General features: G+C 43.3%; 1 protein-coding gene across 3 annotated transcripts in view; it reads right to left on the reverse strand.

Moving 5' to 3' along the window:
- LOC115208377 (solute carrier family 12 member 5) overlaps positions 1 to 21,823 on the reverse strand; it is a 314,051-nt gene that overhangs the window by 78,481 nt on the left and 213,747 nt on the right. For all 3 annotated transcript variants that reach the window (XM_029776395.1, XM_029776396.1, XM_029776397.1), the window contains exons 2-4: positions 11,460 to 11,557; positions 10,598 to 10,738; positions 1,522 to 1,668 (exon numbers count right to left, since the gene is read on the reverse strand). In XM_029776395.1, coding sequence (XP_029632255.1) covers positions 1,522 to 1,668; positions 10,598 to 10,738; positions 11,460 to 11,557 — 386 coding nt within the window. The remainder of the gene's footprint in view (positions 1 to 1,521; positions 1,669 to 10,597; positions 10,739 to 11,459; positions 11,558 to 21,823) is intronic.

Raw genomic sequence — 21,823 nt, forward strand, 5'->3', positions numbered from 1 at the left:
TGTTTTATTCAGCCTGTAACTCAACAAAATGTGGAAAAAGTCAAGAGGTGTACATGCTTTCTGAAGGCACTGTAGTTAGGGTGAAACAGCACATGAACACATTAACAAAGGAGCATAGGCTTTAGCTCATCAGTCTAAGACAGTCTAGCATGCAGTCCACCCCCAAATTCAACCCCCCAACCCCATGAGTAACACAGACACAGTGAGGCTGCTGCCTACATACAGACTTGAAATCATTTGCCACTTTAATAAATGGATCACTAGTCACTTTAATAATTCCACTTTAATAATGTTTACATATCTTGTATTACTCATCTCATATGTATATACTGTATTTTATACCATCTATTGCATCTTGCCTATGCCGCTCGGTCATTGCTCATCCATATATTTATATGTATATATTCTTACTCAATTCCTTTACTTAGATTTGTGTGTATTAGGTAGTTGATATGGAATTGTTAGATTACTTGATTTGAAAGACACTGATTTGAAAGACACTTACAGTGTAACAGCACATGAAGACATTGACAATGGATCGTAAACTTTTTTTTAAAATGTTCACCTAAAATGAAGCTAGGATATGCATAGTCTTGATACCATTCGAAAGGAAACACTTTGACGTTTGTGGAAATGTGAAATTCATGTAGGAGAATATAACACATTAGATCTGGTAAAAGATAATACAACTGCAGAATATTTTGTATCAAATCTGCCAGGAGTTTGCCCAAATGTGCCGAATTGGTCAATTGATACATTTTCAAGTACATAACTATAGAGAACATACAAAAAATGCTATGGTAATAAAAAATGTAAGCTTACACACTCCCAGGAATGTCATACATGATGGATCATTAGCTTATACACTAACTTTCACACATCTAGATGGCCGGGCGGGGTGGGTGTGGAGCCAGAGACAGCAGTGGGGTCAAACTGTAGACCCCAGTTCCTACATTTGAACATAAGAATGGATTTTATCAAACAAATCTATGCTACAATGTATCTCTGGGATGACAAATCATAGCAAGATTACTGAATGTAAGTACATTATTTACCTTCAGAGGTGAATGTATCAAACCAGTTGCCGTGATAAAAGTTTTTTCTCCTCAAACAATAGCATGGTATTTTTTCACTGTAATAGCTACTGTTAATTGGACACTGCAGTTAGATTAACAAGACTTTAAGTTTTCTTCCCATATAAGACATGTCTATGTCCCAGAAAGTTGGCTGTTGTATACAACGTCATTCTAGTCACATTAGCGCACGTTAGCAACAACCGTCCCGGTTTAGGGACTCCCATCCCGTAGAGGTTAGACTACCTAGACTTTAGCTCAAAAGGCTAACAAAGTCTCATTACATGCGGGCAGGGATGGAAGTTAAGGATTTTGGGCACTGGCCAGCCAGGCTAGCAGATTGAAATTTGTACTAATTCGGTCTAAAAAGTACTAGCTACAGGCTAGCGTGCTAGCTTAATTTCCATCCCTGCATGTAGGTGTCTCAGATTTGAACACAGGTACTTACAGTGGAACAGCACATGAAGACGATGATGAAGGAGCCAATGACTCCTCCGATGCCGACCATCCAGGTCATCCGCAGGAACAAGATCACCCCGAAGATGTTCTGGATGCAGGGGAGGTACACTCCCATCAGGGTCCCCAGTGCTGGAGCCTGTATGGAGGGGAAGAGGAAGTGGACACACACTTTAGGTACCGTAAATTCCGGACTATAAGCCGCAACTTTTTTCCCACGCTTTGAACCTCACGGCTTAAACAATGATGTGGCTAATATATGGATTTTTCCCGCTTTCAAATTTGTGGGTCCTGACAGCGTGGAGTATTGTCAAAAAATCCACTATCATCAACGGGTTTCGAAAGGCTGGACTGCTGTGTGTTGAAGAGGGCTCAGCGGGGGATTTGCCTCCGGATGAAAGTGACGAGAGCGACAATGAAAACGATCCATTATCGGATGAAGCAATTCTGAGGCTATTCAACTCCGACACCGAAGGAGATGACTTCAGTGGTTTCAGTGCACAGGAGGAGGAAGATAGTGACCAATGCCTTTCTTGGTAGGCTACTGTTTACTGCTAATTGTTTATTTTTTGTTACAAGCCGTGTTTCGTTAAAGCCTATTTATTTTTGTTACAAGCCGTGTTTCGTTAAAGCCTGTGTAAAGTTAATTTGTTTCAATGTACCGGTAGGCACCTGCGGCTTATAGACATGTGCGGCTTATTTATGTTCAAAATCAATAAAAAAATTTAATTCAGTGGGTGCGGCTTATATTCAGGTGCGCTCAATAGTCCGGAAATTATGGTACATGAGGTCTTTAATGACTGGGTTAATGGATGTGTGAACCACGTGACAAGTAACCATAGCCAAGGATTTCTCAGACAAGAATTTCAGGGAAACCTGGGAATTTTGGGAAAGTTACAACCGTACACAGTCCACTAGAACTACAGCACCACCAAGAGTCAGTGAGTAATTCTAACCCCGGGTGCAATATGGTAGTCTATTAAAAACACGCTGATACTATTCTGTTTTTCCATAGAGTATTTCTAAATTTTCTTTCCTCCCATGGGAATGAATGGCCTAGGAGCTGGATGGCACATTGACAGAGTTTCAAGGCCAACCCATGGACTGCAATTACTGATAAAAGATGGGTGGAGAGGCTCTGTGTTGTTTGCTAGATTTATTAATGGGCAGTTTCTCCTCCTGTTTTTTGGGCTGTGCTTTATGTGGTGTGTGTGTGTGTGTGTGTGTGTGTGTGTGTGTGTGTGTGTGTGTGTGTGTGTGTGTGTGTGTGTGTGTGTGTGCATGCGTGCATGGTTGGCTAGGTGTGTGTGCATGTGTATGTGTGTGTGCATACGTGTGAGTGTGTTACAGTTGAAGTGCGCCACAGTTGACCCCCATGCATAATGGAGTCATATTCATTTCCGGCTCAAGGACAACTTCGGCCAATAAAACGTAATTGTCCCAATATCCAGTGGTGATCCTAAGTGAGTGAACAGACCCTCACTGGCAATTTCTTATGAGATTTAAAATCAAAGACTTATGCTGCATCTCAGCACTTCCACTTGGAATGCATAATCAAAGTCTCAAGGGGGAAATAGTGAGGAAATTAGTTCAAAATGGGTGGAACACAGTTTCCTTGAAGAATCATTTATGATATGCTCTTGATAATGTAAAATCACTGTAAATGTCAAACTTCGACTTCAAAATCATACTCCATGACAATTAACCTCAATTGAGGCAATTCAATAGATATAATTACAGCACAATCTGTCATTTTAAATGGCTGTGACATCCACAGAAATATAATCACTAGAACGGAAGTCCCTTAACAAGTCAATGATGTCACAATGCTTGGACTGCGGCTATTTAGGGTGTTCCCATAGGAGTAAAGCTAGGTCGAAAATATACAGGTTACGACAGCGTCGTCACAAATCTGTGACCAGCACCGTTGCTAGCTACCAGTGCCGTTGCTGACTAGCATAGCTGGTCCCATTGTTGTAAAGAGTTATGAGATATCAGAAACCCGTTAATGTTTGTCATCTTCAATCTAGGAGTAAAGCAGGAAGTAGTCCCAGGAGGAAGGCCTATTCTAGTGATTCTATTTCTATGGTGACATCACTGCCAGTCTGATGAATAGGATCGATGAGGATGTGAAGAGGGCTGGCCGGCAATTCTTTTAAAATAAGCTTATCTACAGACATTGTTTTTGATGTGTCAGTCTGGTGTGTACCTGTAGGTGTTGTGAAGCAGTAATGGCTTTAAGGGAAGTCATTGTCCAATATGAAGCTGAAAGTGATGACGAAGACCTTGAGAACACAACAGGATGAGATGGTTGTAATGTTTCTTGAGCATAATGTTAACTTTGATACTTTAATGCTTCTTAACTGCGATTCTGAGAGTTTTCCAGGCCTGGGGGGCACTGACTAATGTGAGAGAACATTCCTGGGGCTTGAACTGGCAGCAGCTGTTGAGTTGAGAAACTAGTCTTTTTAATTAAATCATCTACGAGAAAAAAAGGGCATCTTGATGAAGTCCTGACATTAAATGAATATTAAGCGTGCAAATTCTGGGTCTGATATAATTTGATTTGAAAAGCTGGGCTTCGGATATTAATAAGAGCCTGTTTGGAGAGTCTTAACAAGTCACACAAACATAATTATATTCTCATTTTCCCGAGGAACAACAGGCCAAGTGCACACGCAGAGTTCCAATTAGAAAGCTCATCACTTGAGAAATGCTGCTGAAACCGTGTAGACAATGTTACATTGCCTGCAAACCTGAAGACTAGGTTTAGTCGAGCGGGATTGTGCAGTCTTGTGGCAGGCAGGAGACCCGGGTCCGAATCCAGTTTGTTAAACATATTATGTTGTTCTGTATCAAACCTGACCCCTGAGAGTATTAGTCAAATATATCTTCCATACCAATGTGGTAAAGTACTCTAGTAAAGTAGTCTGGAGTAATCCTGAATTATGGTTAATCTGGGCCAAATCCTTATTTTGTAACTCAAGGTAAGATTCAGCCCCATATGTTTTGTGGAACCTCTTCTTCTAGCCTATTTCCCCCTGTCGATATTTTGCCCGTTAGGGGACACCATACTGTACTCAGGGGCCATAGGAAGTGAAGCTGACACTTTAGATGACCTGTTTTTGTTAATTTCCCTCTGTTGGTTTTATTTGACAGTTCACCTAACATCTATTCTTTGAAATCCTATTTTACACCCACAAGCAACACCACAAGGATGATTTATACTGGGAATTTTATTCACCTTTAATCAATGATCAAAACCACGCATTCTCACGTTGCCTATGGGAGCGGTGAAGAACAAATGTCAGTCCATCTTTGTCATCTCTCTCTCCTTATGGCAATGACTCTCACAGTTTTCCTGTTGTCTGGCTTATGCAAATGAGAGTGCTGCTGTGGCTGTGCCCTTCAGTGTGCAGTGTGCGGCAAGAATCTCAATAAAGTTTTTTCTATTCTAAATTCAAACTCTAAAGTTCCCTAGGCTTTCCACTTATTTAGAGATTGCTGTCAGATTTTTGTGTCATGACTTTTGTCAGAATATAATTAACTTTTTCAAATAATTGAATGGCATTTGGGTTTTGCAACTATCATACTTTTATTTTTGCCTCCTTCAAGTTTTATAGGCTACATTCCATTTCACCAATACAACATTTCCAGAAACAGCTACAGTTATTAGATGAATACACGTTGCATGGTTAATAGTGATTTCAATACGGGGGCAGTGGTACTGATTATAGTTAAGTTATTATGTTATAGCTTGAATTATTATGAGCTTAATGGATTTGTTTTGACCTTTCCCCTATGCTAAATGAGTGAAAGAGACACCAAAAGGTAGTTCCTAGAACGTCTGTTTGGTCTAAACAAAAATTTGATTTGATTGGGTTGACCTTCAATTGGAGGCAGCTGTTCCTCGTTGCCTCTAATTGAAGGTCCAATTTAGTAGGGGTGTTTTTCTATGGGTTTTTGTGGGTAGTTGTTCCATGTGTAGCTGTATGTCTCACAGGACTGTTTCTCGTCGTTTAAGTGTTTGTTTTGGTTTTCTTCTCAATAAAGAAGATGAGCATACACATTCCCGCTGCATCTTGGTCCCATCTTTACGACGACCGTGACATTGTCATTATAAATCCACAGGTCTTTTTCCAACTTTACACCATTTTCATCGATCTTTCATCCACTCTTTAACATGGCTATAATTAAAAACATAGAATTTCCATGAACTTCCATATGAGTGGCTGGGGGTCCCAAGGGACGCATGTAATATACAATACACTCCAGGTGTAGTGGGCTGAAAGTACACCTTCCATCAGTACTTTGGTGTAGAGTTGAAAAACTGCTGTAAATCGCTGTCCCTGCAGAAACATGATCAGGGGACTACAGCCGGAGTATAGGGGTCAGATTCTAATAACATCTAGTGACAACACTGTATCCTTCCATTTACATAGCACCCAACAGTGTGTAACAAATCACACGAGAGAGGCGCCCAAGATGAAATGTATTTCCTATAGGTACTAGGATGTTGAATAAAGTAGCGCTTTGCTAACTTCCTATCCTTTGCACAACCACTCTGTTTGAGGGCGGTCAAATTAACAAAGCACCCCTCTACAAAAAAGTATCTGAAGAGTACTCATAACTTCTGATTTCCCCAGTTGACCTTTATGTATGGTGTCCATATTAGAACAAGTCCTGAGACTGTCCTAATATGGACACCGTATTAATGTGTCCAAACACTCTCAACCGGAGCACATCTTAAATCAGTGAAAACAATCTACAGTGTAACTGTGAATTCCATTTGATAGCTGCGTCATTATTCCCTCTAATACCCTTTTCACACTACTGAGCTGAGCTGAGCCCTGCTGAGCTGTACAGCAATGGCCTGGTTAGGCATCCACCATAGTTCCTAGTATCGCGCTGGAAAGGACCATGTGAAAAGAAAATATCCAAACCAGGACAGTATGGGCCCTGGTCAAAAGTCGTGCACTATAAAGGGAATACGGTTCCATTTGGGAAGTCGCCTAGCTACTGTATGTGTATATCAATGAACTCTTTCTATCTACACTCTATTCTCAACAACACCATTCACACTGGGTGGACAATTACCCATACACAACAAGACCCCACAAAGGGGGAATACAGCAACAATCAAAGTGAGAGATAGCCCTCTGTAGCTGTTCTCCATATGGCAAATTATGTCATTTTCAGCGCTTCCACACATAGTAGAGCAACACAAAAGACCGTCAGCCCTGTATCTCAGTCTACTGTCGGAGCGGTCTCGATGGCAAACAATACACAATATATCCCTGCAGAAACATACACCCAGATTGGAAAAAAGCTGTGAAAATGGCTATCTACAAGCTTCAACACTGTTTACAACATAGGATTGTTTGTTAACTTTCTGTCCCAAATGGCACCTTATTCCCTCGATAGTGCAGCCACCTGAGTGCATTATGTAGGGAATAGGGTGCCATTTGGGACACATGCAGGGTCTCAGTAAGATTATTATAAAGCTACCAGGCAGAGAGACAGTTAGAATGTCCTTTAACCTACACAATAATATTGAAGAAGAATACACTTGTTGAGATAGGCCAAAATGCCACAAGATTGGGAAGACAAAACATAACGCAAAAAAAAATAAAAAAATAATGTGTCTAATTAGTTTACATTGAGAAGTAGCCACAGCAGATGGGACACTTGTTTCTATTGAATTACTCCGTATGGGGGATCCAATGTCTCTATTTTAGCGAGCTCCACTTCCATTCGCATTCAATTGGCATTTCATTCCTGGATCAGGAGTGCCATACAATCCCGGACCTAGACTTCTATATTCCGGAGAACTAGTGAGGCCCAATAGAAAATCGGCTGGTAGCTAGCAGCATGATGATTTCCCTCGAGACCGTTGGAGCTGGAACAGCCGAGAGCGGCGAACACAGCGACTGCGTTGACACTACGGGTTGGCGCCGCAGTGTTGAGAAGAGACTGCTGCCCCACGACCCCTTGGGATACGCAGTCAGCCCAGTGCTATCTGGCTCAGGTGCGGAGGTCCCACAGCAGGCTCAACATCCTGTCAACCCCCCCCCCCCCCCCCGCTCATAACAGCTGCTTCAGAACCAGCTCTCTGCCACCTCGCCACCTAGGTGCCCCCATCCTCGCCGCCCCTTACTCAATCACCCCCTCACTCGACCCTTAGCCACCACAGCCACCTGAGACCACTCACAGGGCCCTCTTATTCTCCACAGACACAAACACTGGAGGGCGATAAGGATTCTTTACAAATGCACCCTTCATGGCCTGGGGTTGTTTAGCTGTTAGGGTCGCTGACTTCAGACCACATGTGTCGGTGTGTATTCTAATCTGGCCCACACCCTTCTGACACAAACCCTCTTTCAACTTTCTCTATCTCACCGTCTCTATCCAATATAGAAAAAGCACTCAAGGAGTGGGACTGCTGCCTTCCTTCTTTCGTGTTATGTGAAAGGTTCTACCAGCGCTGTCTACAGATGGTCTACTAATGTTGTACAGGCTCCTAAACAAAAGCAAAACACGTTTGATATTTATCGTCTCATGCATTACATAAATGCCATCATGAAAGCCATTAAATGTGCTTTTAGAACTCTGTTAAGTGTTGTGTGTCATGTAATGTGTAGGCAGCTTAAGAGAATATATAGAGGACTGGTTAAGGCATTTGGACAGCTTTTTCCTGGTATAAGAGGTTCGTTTTGGATGGGAAGAAGGAGATAAATGGGGTCAGGTGAGAGAAGAGGAGAAGAGAAATGAGGAGATGAGGTGAGGGAGGAGGAAAGAAGAAGAGATAAAAAAAAGGTAGAGGAAAGGAGAGTAAATGGACGACCTAGCTGCAGAGGACGTAACAAGAGGAAAAACGAGGAGGGGAAATAGAACTGAGGAGATTAGGTAATAGGAAAAAAAGAAGAAAGGAGAGGAGAAGAAAGAAGGCTGTTGCTGAGGGGAAAAGAGAAGAGTGGACTTGAACTTACTACCGCAGTAACTGTCTGGATGAAAGCTGATGTAGCTGGAGGGTATACAGTACTGTACAACTGCGGTGATAATATAGTAAGCAGAGCGAGCACAGATGCTGTACCTCGACTTCTAAAGCAATACAAGTGCTGAGGTGCAACGAGAGGTGTGGGGCACGGGGGCCAGGAGCTTGCAATGCCATCTTCACGCTCTGTTGCGCAAACAGGAGCTGACAGGGCTAATGCGTTTCAGCTCAGGTGTGCTGAATTACTAAAGAGGGGGAGCGAGAGAGGAGAGAGGGCACCAAATATCTCCCTCCAAAATGTCCGCATGTAGGTATGGATTAACCCGCTGCACACTTGTCAATGGTGCTTGTGTGTGTGTAAGAGAGAGACAGAGGCAGGGAGGGAGAAGAGAGAAGGAGAGGAGAGGGAAGAGATGTTTGTGTGTGTGTGTGTGTGTGTGTGTGTGTGTGTGTGTGTGTGTGTGTGTGTGTGTGTGTGTGTGTGTGTGTGTGTGTGTGTGTGTGTGTGTAGCAATGGTGTGTATCTGTATTTGTATGTCTATGGTGAGTGTGAGAGAGAAAGAGGGGAAGGGAGAGGAGAGAGAGAAAGAGCGGGGGAAGGGGGAGAAGTTTGTGCATGGGTAGAAAAAGTGCCTATGTCTATATGTGCATGTGTGTCATTTAGCCAAGTACATAGGAAGAACATGAAGTGCTGCAGGCCATTCCTGCTTGCTGGAATATCCTGCTACAGGATAACAATGAATACTGTTCAATTTTAACCCCACTTTCTGTTTGCTAAGTAGGGGCATATGTAAGCTGTGAAATCTCCATTTAGCTCGATTATCAACACTGTCAAACTGCAGATACAATTGTAGTATAACATGAAGCAACATTAATCAAGATACAGTCTTCGCAAGGCTACCGGCATGAATACTAATGCAAGACTGGGGCTTCTAATGAGAAAATGAAGAGGCATTGTAAAACACAATGACCTGGAAGGAAAACACCATTAGAAATGGGGATGCAGTATTTGTCACCACACCATCATAATTCTTCCCAATAGAAACTCACAGTGGAAAAATACTCAGCCCACACAGATTGGGGGAACAGTTTCCATCTTAACCCCGGCAACCTCCAGACTGTCCCCTGATGTTGCACTCTAATCTCTCTTTTCACACTGCGCCGTATGAAACGCTCGAGCCGTCATATTCAATGGGTTGATGATGAAAGGGAGAGAGAGGAAAGAGTAGAGGAGAGAGAAAGGGATCGTTGTCGGAATGATAAATGCCATCGGCTGCCTTAATGAAAAGCCTCTCCTGGTGATGGGGAGATTGCCTTTGGAATGGGCTGCTGATTGGAGAAGCAGCTGCTTGGCGTACCGAGCGGGCTAATTAAGTATCGAAGGGCCGAGGAAGGTGACCGGGAAGATTAGCCTCTGCTGCTCGGCGCTACCATTGGAGGGGTACTGAATCCGATATATCTATCTCTCAACTCTCTGCTCTAGTCAGCCATTTCTCTGGACTGGTGGGTAGGAGGTTGGTGCAGGGATCAGGATCAGGGATATAGTGGAAGAAAAAGGAAACTGAAAAGACTGTAAAAGTAAGTAACTTAAACGCTAATGCAGAGGAACAGTCCAGGTAAAAAGGACTGACAAAAATTAGGAAGGTAAACAGAGAGCCAGAAAAAATAACCAAGAACGAAATATAGAATGAAACCAAACAGAAATAGATGGGGAAAAACTCAGGGTGAAAAGGCTGTGAGTCAGGCTCTGACTGAGTTGTGCTGTCTTACAGGTCTTTTTTACCTTTATTTAACTAGGCAAGTCAGTTAAGAACACATTCTTATTTTCAATGATGGCCTAGGAACAGTGGGTTAACTGCTTTGTTCAGGGGCAGAACATCAGATTTTTACCTTGTCAGCTGAGGGATTTGATCTTGCAACTTTTCGGTTACTAGTCCAACGCTCTAACCACTAGGCTACCTGCCGTCTGATTGGCCAGTTATGTTACAGGTCTGACTGACCAGTGTCGTTACAGGTCTGAGTGACCAGTGCTGTGTTACTGGTCTGACTGACCTGTGTTGCAACAGCAACTTACCTTGACAGGTTTCTTCTTCTTTTTGTCTTCCTCCTCATTGTCGGCCTCCTCCTCATGCTCCTTGCTGCCCTGGGGGAGGTTGGAGTAGTTTGCCAGACTACTGAGCATAGACGATACCATGGGACTGGTCTCCATCTCCTCCTGCAAAGTACATTGACACAAACAGGATAACATAACAATTGGTCAATTCCATAATAAAACATTACTGCAGTAGGCAATGTAGTGAGCATATTGACGCAAGATGGATTCCCTGCATATCTGACGTTCGCCAAAATAAAGCGGGAAGCAATATGACAAAATTGGGGGTGTAAAATATAAAATGTGCAATATGAATACAAACTACTTAATACAGTATATGCAGCAAACCACTCATCATTTCAAATGAGGATCCCTTTGAGAAAAAATTTAAAACACTTTTGCTTATGAAGGTAAATGGCTTTGTCTCAGTCATTTTCTGTAGCAGTTTGGAACTGTGTTTGTATTAACCTGAGGTGTCCACTCGCCCTTCAAACAGTAATTACCCTCATTAATCGATGTCAGGGCCCTTATTCAATCACTCGCTGATCCGTGAATGTGTGTGTGTGTGTGTTTGTGTGTGTGTCTGCCTACAAATTCCAGTCTCACAGGCAGGACCATACTCTGGTCATCATACAGTTAGCTTGTGTTGCATATGCATGAGTAGGTGTCTGTCTGTCTGTCTGTCTGTCTGTCTGTCTGTCTGTCTGTCTGTCTGTCTGTCTGTCTGTCTGTCTGTCTGTCTGTCTGTCTGTCTGTCTGTCTGTCTGTCTGTCTGTCTGTCTCTGTGCATTCGTTCCTGCATGTGTGTGTGTGTGTGTGTGTGTGTGTGTGTGTGTATACATACCTCAAACAGAGCCATATGTTTGCCATCGTATTGCTGGCTCTTCTCTGTGTCTTCACTGCTGTTGATGAAAGGGCTACTCTCCTTGGGGTTCCCATCACCTGAATGAAGAAACACAGAACCATCATCAGATGGGCTGAAATACAATGCATCCCCATTCTATTCAATACCTAAAATGGTCAAATGTTTCTCATGTATCCCCGTTCTATAATTCGATACCTTAAAAGCACAATGCTTAATTTGCTTCACTACGTCTTTATGAATAAACAGAAGCCGTTGCCCATCAGAGCTTCATTCCCCAAACAAGTGACCCATCACATATGTGATGTCATGTTTTGGGACTGCAAGGCTTTGAGCAAGGCTGATAGCCCCAGTTAAATGCTCACTTTAAAAAAAAACTATTCCACGAGGTTTCACACTCGCTTGCCTCTCAGTCGAACTTGCAAGGACGACCTTCCCTGAAACACATATTTTAATTTACACTCTAAGCTCCTCTCACCTGGGGTCATGTCTTGGACTGTGCCACGAGTCAAGCTATTTCTAGTGAAAACGCAGCCTGTGCGTTAACTGCATTCCGCTAACTGCATTCCCCCTCTGTACTCTTGCTTCTCTATGGGGGAGTGAAGGAGAGAGTGGTTGATGAGAGACTGAGAGACGGGGGTTGAGAGAGACCGACAAACAGAGAAAGGGAAATGGAAAAAACTGAGAGAGACAAAGAGACAGAGAGATTTAGAGAAACAGACAGAGAGTAAAAGAGAGAGACAGAGGGGGAGAAATAGAGAGAGAGAGAGTGAAGAGAGAGAGAAGAAAAGTTAGAGAGACAGAGAGCTGCAGAAGGAGAATATTAAAAGCTACTGCGGTACTTCAATTCCAGCTCACGTCACCACACACCCAACCAAAAATACCTGCTCTGTTTAAAACGTAGGTCTGTCCATTTAATCCAACATGTTGTGGGTTTTTCAGGGCATGTCATATATTTCCATCCATAGACAATAATGTCAGATATACTCCAGAAGAAAACTGCACACATGCACTGTACTGTATATTAATATACACAAATCACTACTATGTTGTAAAGAAATCAATGCCCACACACACATACAAACACAATGCTTTAGGCTGTTGTAAGACTCCGCAAGGATTCAAAGCCCAAGTCATTTGATCTTTTGCTGAACAGCCTGGCAGCCTTCCTTAGATCATCAAAAACAGACAGATTGAGTCATACTTGAGTAGTGTTGTGCTTGACAGGGTAATACACCCTAAAAGTGAGTGGTCTACACAACTCTCATATCCTTTATCTCTCCCCGTCCCATCTCTCCTGATAGTAAATTAATTGGAAAACCAACATCAAAGGAACCATGATGAATTTATGAAAATAAGTGATGGTCCTCAAAGACATCCTGCCTTTTTTCTTTGACCATTCCCTACTTGTCGTTCGTCAATCTCATTTGTCCATGCAAACTGTAACTATTGCTTAAAGAGGCAGTCAGCAAGTACTTTGTGAACCAAGCTTTGACACTGGGGGAAGAATACAGTCTGTGTTAAGTACATACCTGAAATGTCATTTCTCAAAAGTAAAATGTCATCAACTGTCCCAAAGATGATGTGTAATAACATTAACGATGTACTCACTATTCCAAATGTAAGTTACAGAGTATGAACTGGTGCTGCAGCATATGCCCTATGGTATATCATGTATCATAATATAATCAGTAAATCCTATACTGAAATCCCTATGCATATGACGTCACAGTGCTTGATTGAAAAACATTCCAATATTCCCAAACTTGGAATGTATGGCATATATAAAATTGATTGTATACTCACCTTTCCCCATATCTCATTTACAAAGTAAATATATGAGGATGCATATACTGTATAAGGTATATCCCATATCTTAATATTATCAGGAAACTATGACGTCACAGACAGCGCTATGCAGCAGACGGGTCAGCGGAGTGACTTTCCCATGATTACTTATCAAAAGGTGACAAGGCATCTGGCGCGTCACCACTCGAGAGCATGTTATGTTCCTGGCAGGAGGCTCTTGAAGATGTTCAGTCACTTGCAGGCCCCTGGAGAATCCCACCCTCCCTCTTCATCCTCCCGTCTCCATTCCCCTGCTGCTAGTCAATGTCACCGCTGCTTATTTAACTACATCTTGGTTAAATGGTTCTGTGAGTTGGCGTAAAATTACATTTGAGCAGATTTCAATGAATATATGATGTGGCCATAGGTAGAGAGGGATTCCTAACAATTAGGCATTTTTGGGGTGTGTAGTACAATGCCAATACACCACAGCTAAGGGCTGTTCTTAAACACGACACAAAGCAGAGTGCCTGGATACTGGCCATATACCACAAACCCCCAAAGTGCCTTATTGCTTTTATAAACCGGTTTCTAACATGGTCCCTACAAACCCCCGCTGTTACAAACCAAATGCTCGGCTAGAAGCAGGAGGATATAATGTGTTCATAAATTCCTTATTACTTTTCTCTTGTTATTTGCCTTGGAACATCGTAGTGATTATTCAGATAGAACAGTAAACAAGTATTTTTGTGTCATACCCGTTGATGTTGCGATAGGTATTCTTATTGTTTACGAATGGAACAATTGACAGTCTCCAGAAGTTAGTTTTGAAAATCTGAGCTTTCCATTGGACAGTGGATGATTGTGCTGCGTAGAATGCACAAGCTCAGTGTAGTGCAGCGCAGCGCAGAAGCTCATATTTTCAGCTTCGCGCAGCTCTTGCACAGATAGAACGCCACGAAATGTGGACAGAGTTTTAGGGGTCTCCTTAAAGGTGAAGAGCCACAAGAATGAATGTTGACTCTATCAGAGTGCTAAGCCAACAACGGTAGAGGCCATTTACGGTGTTTGCTGCTGGGTTTCGGGGTCAATTTCCTCTCAACCCTAGGCAATTCAGGGATTGAATTGCATTTCGTACAGAGAGATGCCATGTCCAATTCAACCGACAGGATTTGAAATGGAACTGACCCCCATTTCTGGGGTACATGTTAATATTGGCAGTGGCCCAAAGTTTTTTCCCCCACATAGTGCATAGCCAAATGGCTTAAGTTCATGTGCATTAGCTACCTCATCCACTCCTCCCCTCTGGCTCAGCCCAGAGGTGTGCTGCTCACTGCTCATCCTTGTGCCATAATTGAGCTGTGGGTTATCTCGACGCAGTGACCCAGCTTGCTGACACGACTACAACAGTAGGGTGAATGATGTCCGGTCAGCATTACTATGCAATCTGTACTGTAGTACTCATGCGGTACAGATTATAGAGTGCGAGTCTAAGGCAGCCATCAGTGCTAGCTATTACGCTCTGCGAAAATGTCAGATCGGTGCCAACCGAAACTGGGCCAATTTCTCGTTCCAAAAAAAAGCTGCTTGCTCCCCCCCCCCCCCCCCCTCCCGGACTGACATGACAGTCTGGAGTGGTCCAAAAGCAAACCCACACTGTCAATAAACCAACACTGGGCTATTTGAACACACACACACTGACACATAAAATCATGCCCACACATGCTCACATAGGGCCATAAATAGATATGTGGCTGACTGATCTTTCTTTCTTTCTTTCTTTCTTTCTTTCTTTCTTTCTTTCTTTTTTTCCTTCCTTCTATCTCTGTCTCTCTTCTCTCTCCGTCTCACACACACACATCCACTGACACACGCATGGGTTATATTGTCACATTTCCAATTAACATAGAATGCTACCAATGATAACAATGCAGCAATGTTCTCCCCTCAAACCAACTATTGACAGGACAAAGCAATTTACACTTGTGAAAACTGAGTATGCACAACATCCCTCCAATTATTATCAATATGCACTATGCAGGTGCTCCATCTCAACATGAGTTGTCATGCAGCCCTGCCACGGAGGTTCCGCCTTTGACATAGCCGCTCTCAACTTCAACTAAGCCAAAGCTGACAGCAGCCATTTTCTGATTGGCTAGAGACGCAGTGGGAAAAGGACGGTGGCACATTTACGAAGAGAGCTAGGAGAGAGCTATCCTAGCTCTTAGCACATTGACCAGCAACGTTGTCTTCCCATCATGAATGGCTTTGTGCCATACCGCTAGCCGGGCACATCAGCTTTCATTTCTCTTAAACGCTAGGACTATCCATCAGCTATCTGACTCAGACACCTGGCAAAAGTATGCTTGTATGAAAGTCCAAGAAGTTGAATACAAATCGGCAATCCCTCCAAACTCCATTTGTTTACTATCTTTAGATTCTGGCGGGGAGGGTGGGATATGCTACTGTAAGAGAAACCGATGATTCAGATATTATGGGGTCCAAGAATAATACAAATTTATTGAGATTGATGTTTGTTTGTTTTTCATTACAGTTTGAATTTGTGAGGTTCCTTGTCATTTTATGACCCGATATTGACATTTTCAGGTGTACATTTTCGGCAGGGGCAAAATGGATACAATACACTATCATTATACCTATTGCATGATTTAACTGACTTATCTTATCTGGTTTAGTCCTATACCCTTTTATATCCTCTCTGTATATTGTATATTATTAGTATTAAAGGTATTAAAAAAGCTTTGTGGCCATACAGTGGAGTGTAAGTGTGTCCCAAATGGCACCCTATTCCCTATATAGTGCACTACTTTACCGGCCGTTCTTCTTTCCCCAGACTCTCTGCTCAATCAAACAGACTCTGTCAGGCAAGCCGCCGCAGTGGGGTGCAGTGCACTGGATCCCCATTGGAGCTTCACTACCATGGTCCTCCAGGTACTTGGCAGCCTGGCAGGCAGGGTGTGGAGAGGAGCAGTCCCTGTTCTGTGCAGTGTAACCACTAGGCAGAGGAACATCACTCCTGCACAGTGACTGCCTAGAGGGGCATGAGCTGCATTAATTGGTGGGCTGTGGAGCTTGACAGGGCTGGAAGGAAGAAGGGAGGAAGGGAAAGGGGGGTGGAGAGAGGGAGGAAGAAGGGGGATTGGACCGATTCCTTATACACTGGTAGAATAATTGCCTGCAGAGCTAAGGTGATCCATACCTCGACTACTTTACCTTTTTTAAGCTGTGTAATGGGGAGGGAAGAAGAGGGTAGAGGGGGGAGGAGGGAGTGGGGGAGGGAGGAGAGAGGAGCAAAGCCAGAGAAGGGGAGATTGACATATTTTCATGAGGTCATACATTTAAAATTCACCCTCACTCCCCACATGCCAGTGAACCAATCTCGGAAGACAATTTCTGCACCGGTGCCAAAGCGATGCCAATTCAGGACGCCGACCCAAAACCTATCACACTTTTATTACACTTGGCACATTTTTGGACGAGGTGCTCTTGACAGAGGAGGAACGAGCTAGGCTCAAATTGAATACTGCGCAAGAGAGAGATCCAAACGCCAGGTCTGATGGGGAAAGGGGTTTGTTCGGTCCGGATCAGTTATCCACTCGCCGGGTCTGATCGAAGACGACGTCTCGCCTACCGATTTTAATGGAATATGTGCAGGTGTGAATTGCCGCTGCAAATTAGCACCTGAGGCGTATCCTGCCAACTGACCCTTGTCTCCCTTGGCCCAGACAGATTCTCGCCCAAGCCCAGATGACAGGACAGTGAGGACACAGTCCCAGTCAAACTGTCAACAGCCCTTCTCTCTTGTCTCTGTTGACAGCTGGGAACAAGTAGAGCTCTCAGAGTACTGCCTGGCAGACAGAGAAAACCCATCTCACGGCATGAACCTGGAGAAAATAACCCACCCTGAAGAGACATGGAAGGGAAAGGTGTGAAATCACTCCCAGAGGAAAGGGGGGAGAGAGAGAGAAGTAGGGACTAGGAAAGAGACAGAGAGAAAGAGAGAGAGAGCATGTAGATGAAGAGAGAGAGGGGAGAGAGGGAGAAGTTGTAGAGGCTGAGAGAAATATAGAAACAGAAGACTTAAATACCAAGACAGACATGACAGTGAAGGAGAAAGAGAGAGAGCACCGCCTATTATGTGAGCATTCTCCAATTCAAACACTCTGTCATCACCATGTTCTTCTTTTGACAGAAGGGTGATTTTGAATGGGGTATTGACTTGACTCTCACTGTATTTCGCAATACACTGCTTAGTGAGCATGTGACTCGGTCTTGATGATCTCTGTGTGTGAGTGGGCATGTATGTGAGTGAACATGCATATGTGTTTGTGTGTGTGTGTGTGTGTGTGTGTGTGTGTGTGTGTGTGTGTGTGTGTGTGTGTGTGTGTGTGTGTGCATGCATGCATCCATGCACGTAAATGTGTATGCTTGTGTGTATGCTGTCAATGTGCAGTGGCACATAAAGAAGTCAAATGTCACCCTTTCACTGTTGCTTCACGGATGCTGTAAGGTTAAAGCCTTTGTGCTCCTGCTCCATTAGTCTTCTTAAAGCTCCCATTTTCTCCCTCTGTTTATGGGTAAATTGTACATTTCATAATACAAAGGCCACTTCACTTTCACAGACTTTTCAGATTAAACTGTTCCATTCATCACCACTGGCTGAGTTTCCTGACATGTTCAATGAAGTGTGTGTGTGTGTGTGCGTGCGTGTGTGCGTGAGTGCGTGCGCATGAGACAACAAATCTTAAAATAAGATGATCCTGTTTCATCGTATTCACAAAATGTAGCAGTTGCATATTATCTGTCATGCTTATCGTAGGAGGGTATAAGGCTGGAGATTTTTTGGCAATGCATTTGGATTGCGCACTATTTCCCACACATTTCCTGAACCCAAAAACTGACATAACAACAAAATGAGTGTAACGCCCTGGCCATAGAGAGGGGTTTTTGTTTTTTATTTTGGTTAGGCCAGGGTGTTACATTGGGTGGGCGTTCTATGTTCCTTTTTCTAGGTTGGTTTGTTTCGTTGATTTTGGCCGTGTGGCTTCCAATCAGGCACAGCTGTAGTTTGTTGTTGCTGATTGGGAGTCACACATAAGTAGCCTGTTTTTCCTTTGGGTTTTTGTGGGTGATTGTTTCTGTTTAGTGCTTTCTGTTTCGTTGTTAGTACCTGACAGAACTGTCGGCTGTCATTTTGTTTATTTTGTCAAGTGTTCTCTTTTTGTATTAAAATTCATTCAAGATGAACACATCCTCCGCTGCACCTTGGTCTTTCTCTAACGACGGCCGTTACAATGAGAACTCATGTGTATGCAAACGCATACATCCAAGATACAGGACAACACGGTTGAAGGCCTGATAACCAACAATGACGAGACAATAACCTCTCCCTCAACATCAGCAAAACAAAGGAGTTGAATGTTGACTTTAGGAAGCAGAGAAGGGAACATGCCCCGATCCACATCAACGGGCCTGCAGTAGAAAGAGTCAGCAGTTTTAAGTTCCTCAGGGTCCACATCGCTGAGGACTTGACAGTCCGGTCACAACTTGTTGACTTGTTTACATGCTGCTGTATGGTTTGTTGTTAACATTACCTGGCTAACTGACAACTTTATGGTTTTTACTTTCTCATTTTTAATACCAGTTTTATATTTTTCCTTTTTTCATTCAACTTTTTCACCTCGGACGCTTTATCTGGACATGTTTCTGCAGGACCTCCACCAGCCGAAGCTAAGTAGTAACATTAACATTATGCCATCTAATTGCAGTCGCTGTACTCATAATATACAGGAGAACTATCGCCTTATGGTGAGGATAACCGTGCTGCAAGCCCAGCTTCAGGGGCATTCGTTAGGCAAGGGTCATTTAAGTGTAGGAAAGGATGAAACAGCGTCTGTGCCTCCAATAAGTACAGATAGTAGTATAAATCCCCTTGCACAGTCCCCGCAGCCGGACAATTTTCTCATGGCTTCTGGAAGGAAATGCCGTCGGAATGCTCAACCGGTGTCGCTCACTCAGCTGACAGAAGCTTTCAACCGGTTCTCCCCATTAATCAACGAGTCGGAGACAGAGGCCGAGCCTTCTCTGGACTCTCCTCCACCCGTTATGGGGCCTGAGCCACCGAAGCCTCCCACCATTAGCTCTGATAAATTGAAAACCTTAGTCATTGGCAACTCCATTACCCGCAGTATTAGACTTAAAATGAATAATCCAGCGTTCATACACTGTTTACTAAGGGCAGGGCTACCGACGTAAAGGCTAATCTGAAGATGGTGCTGGCTAAGGCTAAAACTGGCGAGTGTAGAGAGTATAGGGATATTGTTATCCACGTCGGCACCAACGATGTTAGGATGAAACAGTCAGAGGTCATCAAGCGCAACATAGCTTCAGTGTGTAAATCAGCTAGAAAGATGTGTTGGCATCAAGTAATTGTCTCTGGCCCCCTCCCAGTTAGGGGGAGTGATGAGCTCTACAGCAGAGTCTCACAACTCAATCGCTGGTTGAAAACTGTTTTCTGCCCCTCCCAAAAGATAGAATTTGTAGATAATTGGCCCTCTTTCTGGGACTCACCCACAAACAGGACCAAGCCTGGCCTGCTGAGGAGTGACAGACTCCATCCTAGCTGGAGGGGTGCTCTCATCCTATCTATGAACATAGACAGGGCTCTAACTCCTCTAGCTCCACAATGAGAGAAGGTGCAGGCTGTTAGCCAGCATGCCAGCTTAGTGGAGTCTGCCACTAGCACAGTCAGTGTAGTCAGCTCAGCTATCCCCATTGAGACCGTGTCTGTGCTTCGATCTAGGTTGGGCAAAACTAAACATGGCGGTGTTCGCCTTAGCAATCTCACTGGAATAAAGACCTCCTCATTTCCTGTCATTATTGAAAGAGATTGTGATATCTCACATCTCAAAATAGTGCTGCTTAATGTTAGATCCCTCACTTCCAAGGCAGTTATAGTCAATTAACTAATCACTGATCATAATCTTGATGTGAGTGGCCTGACTGAAACATGGCTTAAGCATGATTACACTAATGACCATATCCCCGCGCATCACCGCAAAGGCGGAGGTGTTGATAACATTTATGATAGCAAATTTCAATTTACAAAAGAAAAATGATGTTTTCGTCTTTTGAGCTTTTCATAATGAAATCTATGCAGCCTACTCAATCACTTTTTGTAGCTACTGTTTACAGGTCTCTTGGGCCGTACACAGCGTTCCTACAGCGTTCCCTGAATTCCTATCGGACCTTGTAGTCATGGCAGATAATATTCACATTTTTGGTGACTTTAATATTCACATGGAAAAGTCCACAGACCCACTCCAAAAGGAGCCATCATCGACTCAGTGTGTTTTGTCCAACATGTCTCCGGACCTACTGACTGCCACAGTCATACTCTGGACCTAGTTTTGTACTGTGGAATAAATGTTGTGGGTCTTAATGTTTTTCCTCATAATCCTGGACTATCAAACCACACATTTTTTTACGTTTGCAATTTCAACAAATAACCTGCTTAGACCCAACCAAGGATCATCAAAGCTGTGCCATAAATTCTCGGACAACCGAAAGATTCCTAAATGCCCTTCCAGACTCCCTCCACCTACCCAAGGACGTTGGAGTACAAAAATCGGTTAACCACCTAACTGAGGAACTTACCTTAACCTTGCGTAATACCCTAGATGCAGTCGCACCCCTAAAAACAAAACATTTATCATAAGAAACTAGCTCCCTGGAATACAGAAAATATCAGAGCCCAGAAGCAAGCTTCCAGAAAATTGGAACGGAAATGGCACTCAACCGAACTGGAAGTCTTCCGACTAGCATGGAAAGACCGTACAATATCATAGAGCCCTCACTGCTGCTCGATCATCCTATTTTTCCAACTTAATTGAGGAGAATAAGAACAATCCAAAATGTATTTTCGATACTGTCGCAAAGCTAACTAAAAAGCATTCCCCAAGAGAGGATGGCTTTCACTTCAGCAGTGATAAATACCTGAACTTCTTTGAGGAATATATCATGATCATTAGAAAGCAAATTATGGACTCCTCTTTAAATCTGCATATTTCTTTAAAGCTCAGTTGTCCTGAGTCTGCAGAACACTGCTAGGACCTAGGATCATGGGAGACACTCAAATTGTTTTATCATGTATCTCTTGACACATTCATGACAATAGTAATGGCCTATAAACCTTCAAGCTGCATACTGGACTCTATTCCAACTAAACTACTGAAAGAGCTGCTTCCTGTGCTTGGCCCTCCTATGTTGAACATAATAAACAGTTCCCTATCCACCGGATGTGTACTAAACTCACTAAAAGTAGCAGTAATAAAGCCTCTCTTGAAAAAGCCAAACCTTGAACCAGAAAATAGAAAAAACAATCGGCCAATATCGAATCTCCCATTCCTCTCAAACATTTTTGAAAAAGCTGTTGCGTAACAACTCACTACCTTCCTGAAGACAAACAATGTATACAAAACACTTCAGTCTGATTTTAGACTTCATCATAGCACTGAGACAGCACTCATGAAGGTGGT

Source organism: Salmo trutta, chromosome 14 (genome assembly GCF_901001165.1).
Source record: "Salmo trutta chromosome 14, fSalTru1.1, whole genome shotgun sequence".
Lineage (NCBI taxonomy): Eukaryota > Metazoa > Chordata > Actinopteri > Salmoniformes > Salmonidae > Salmo > Salmo trutta.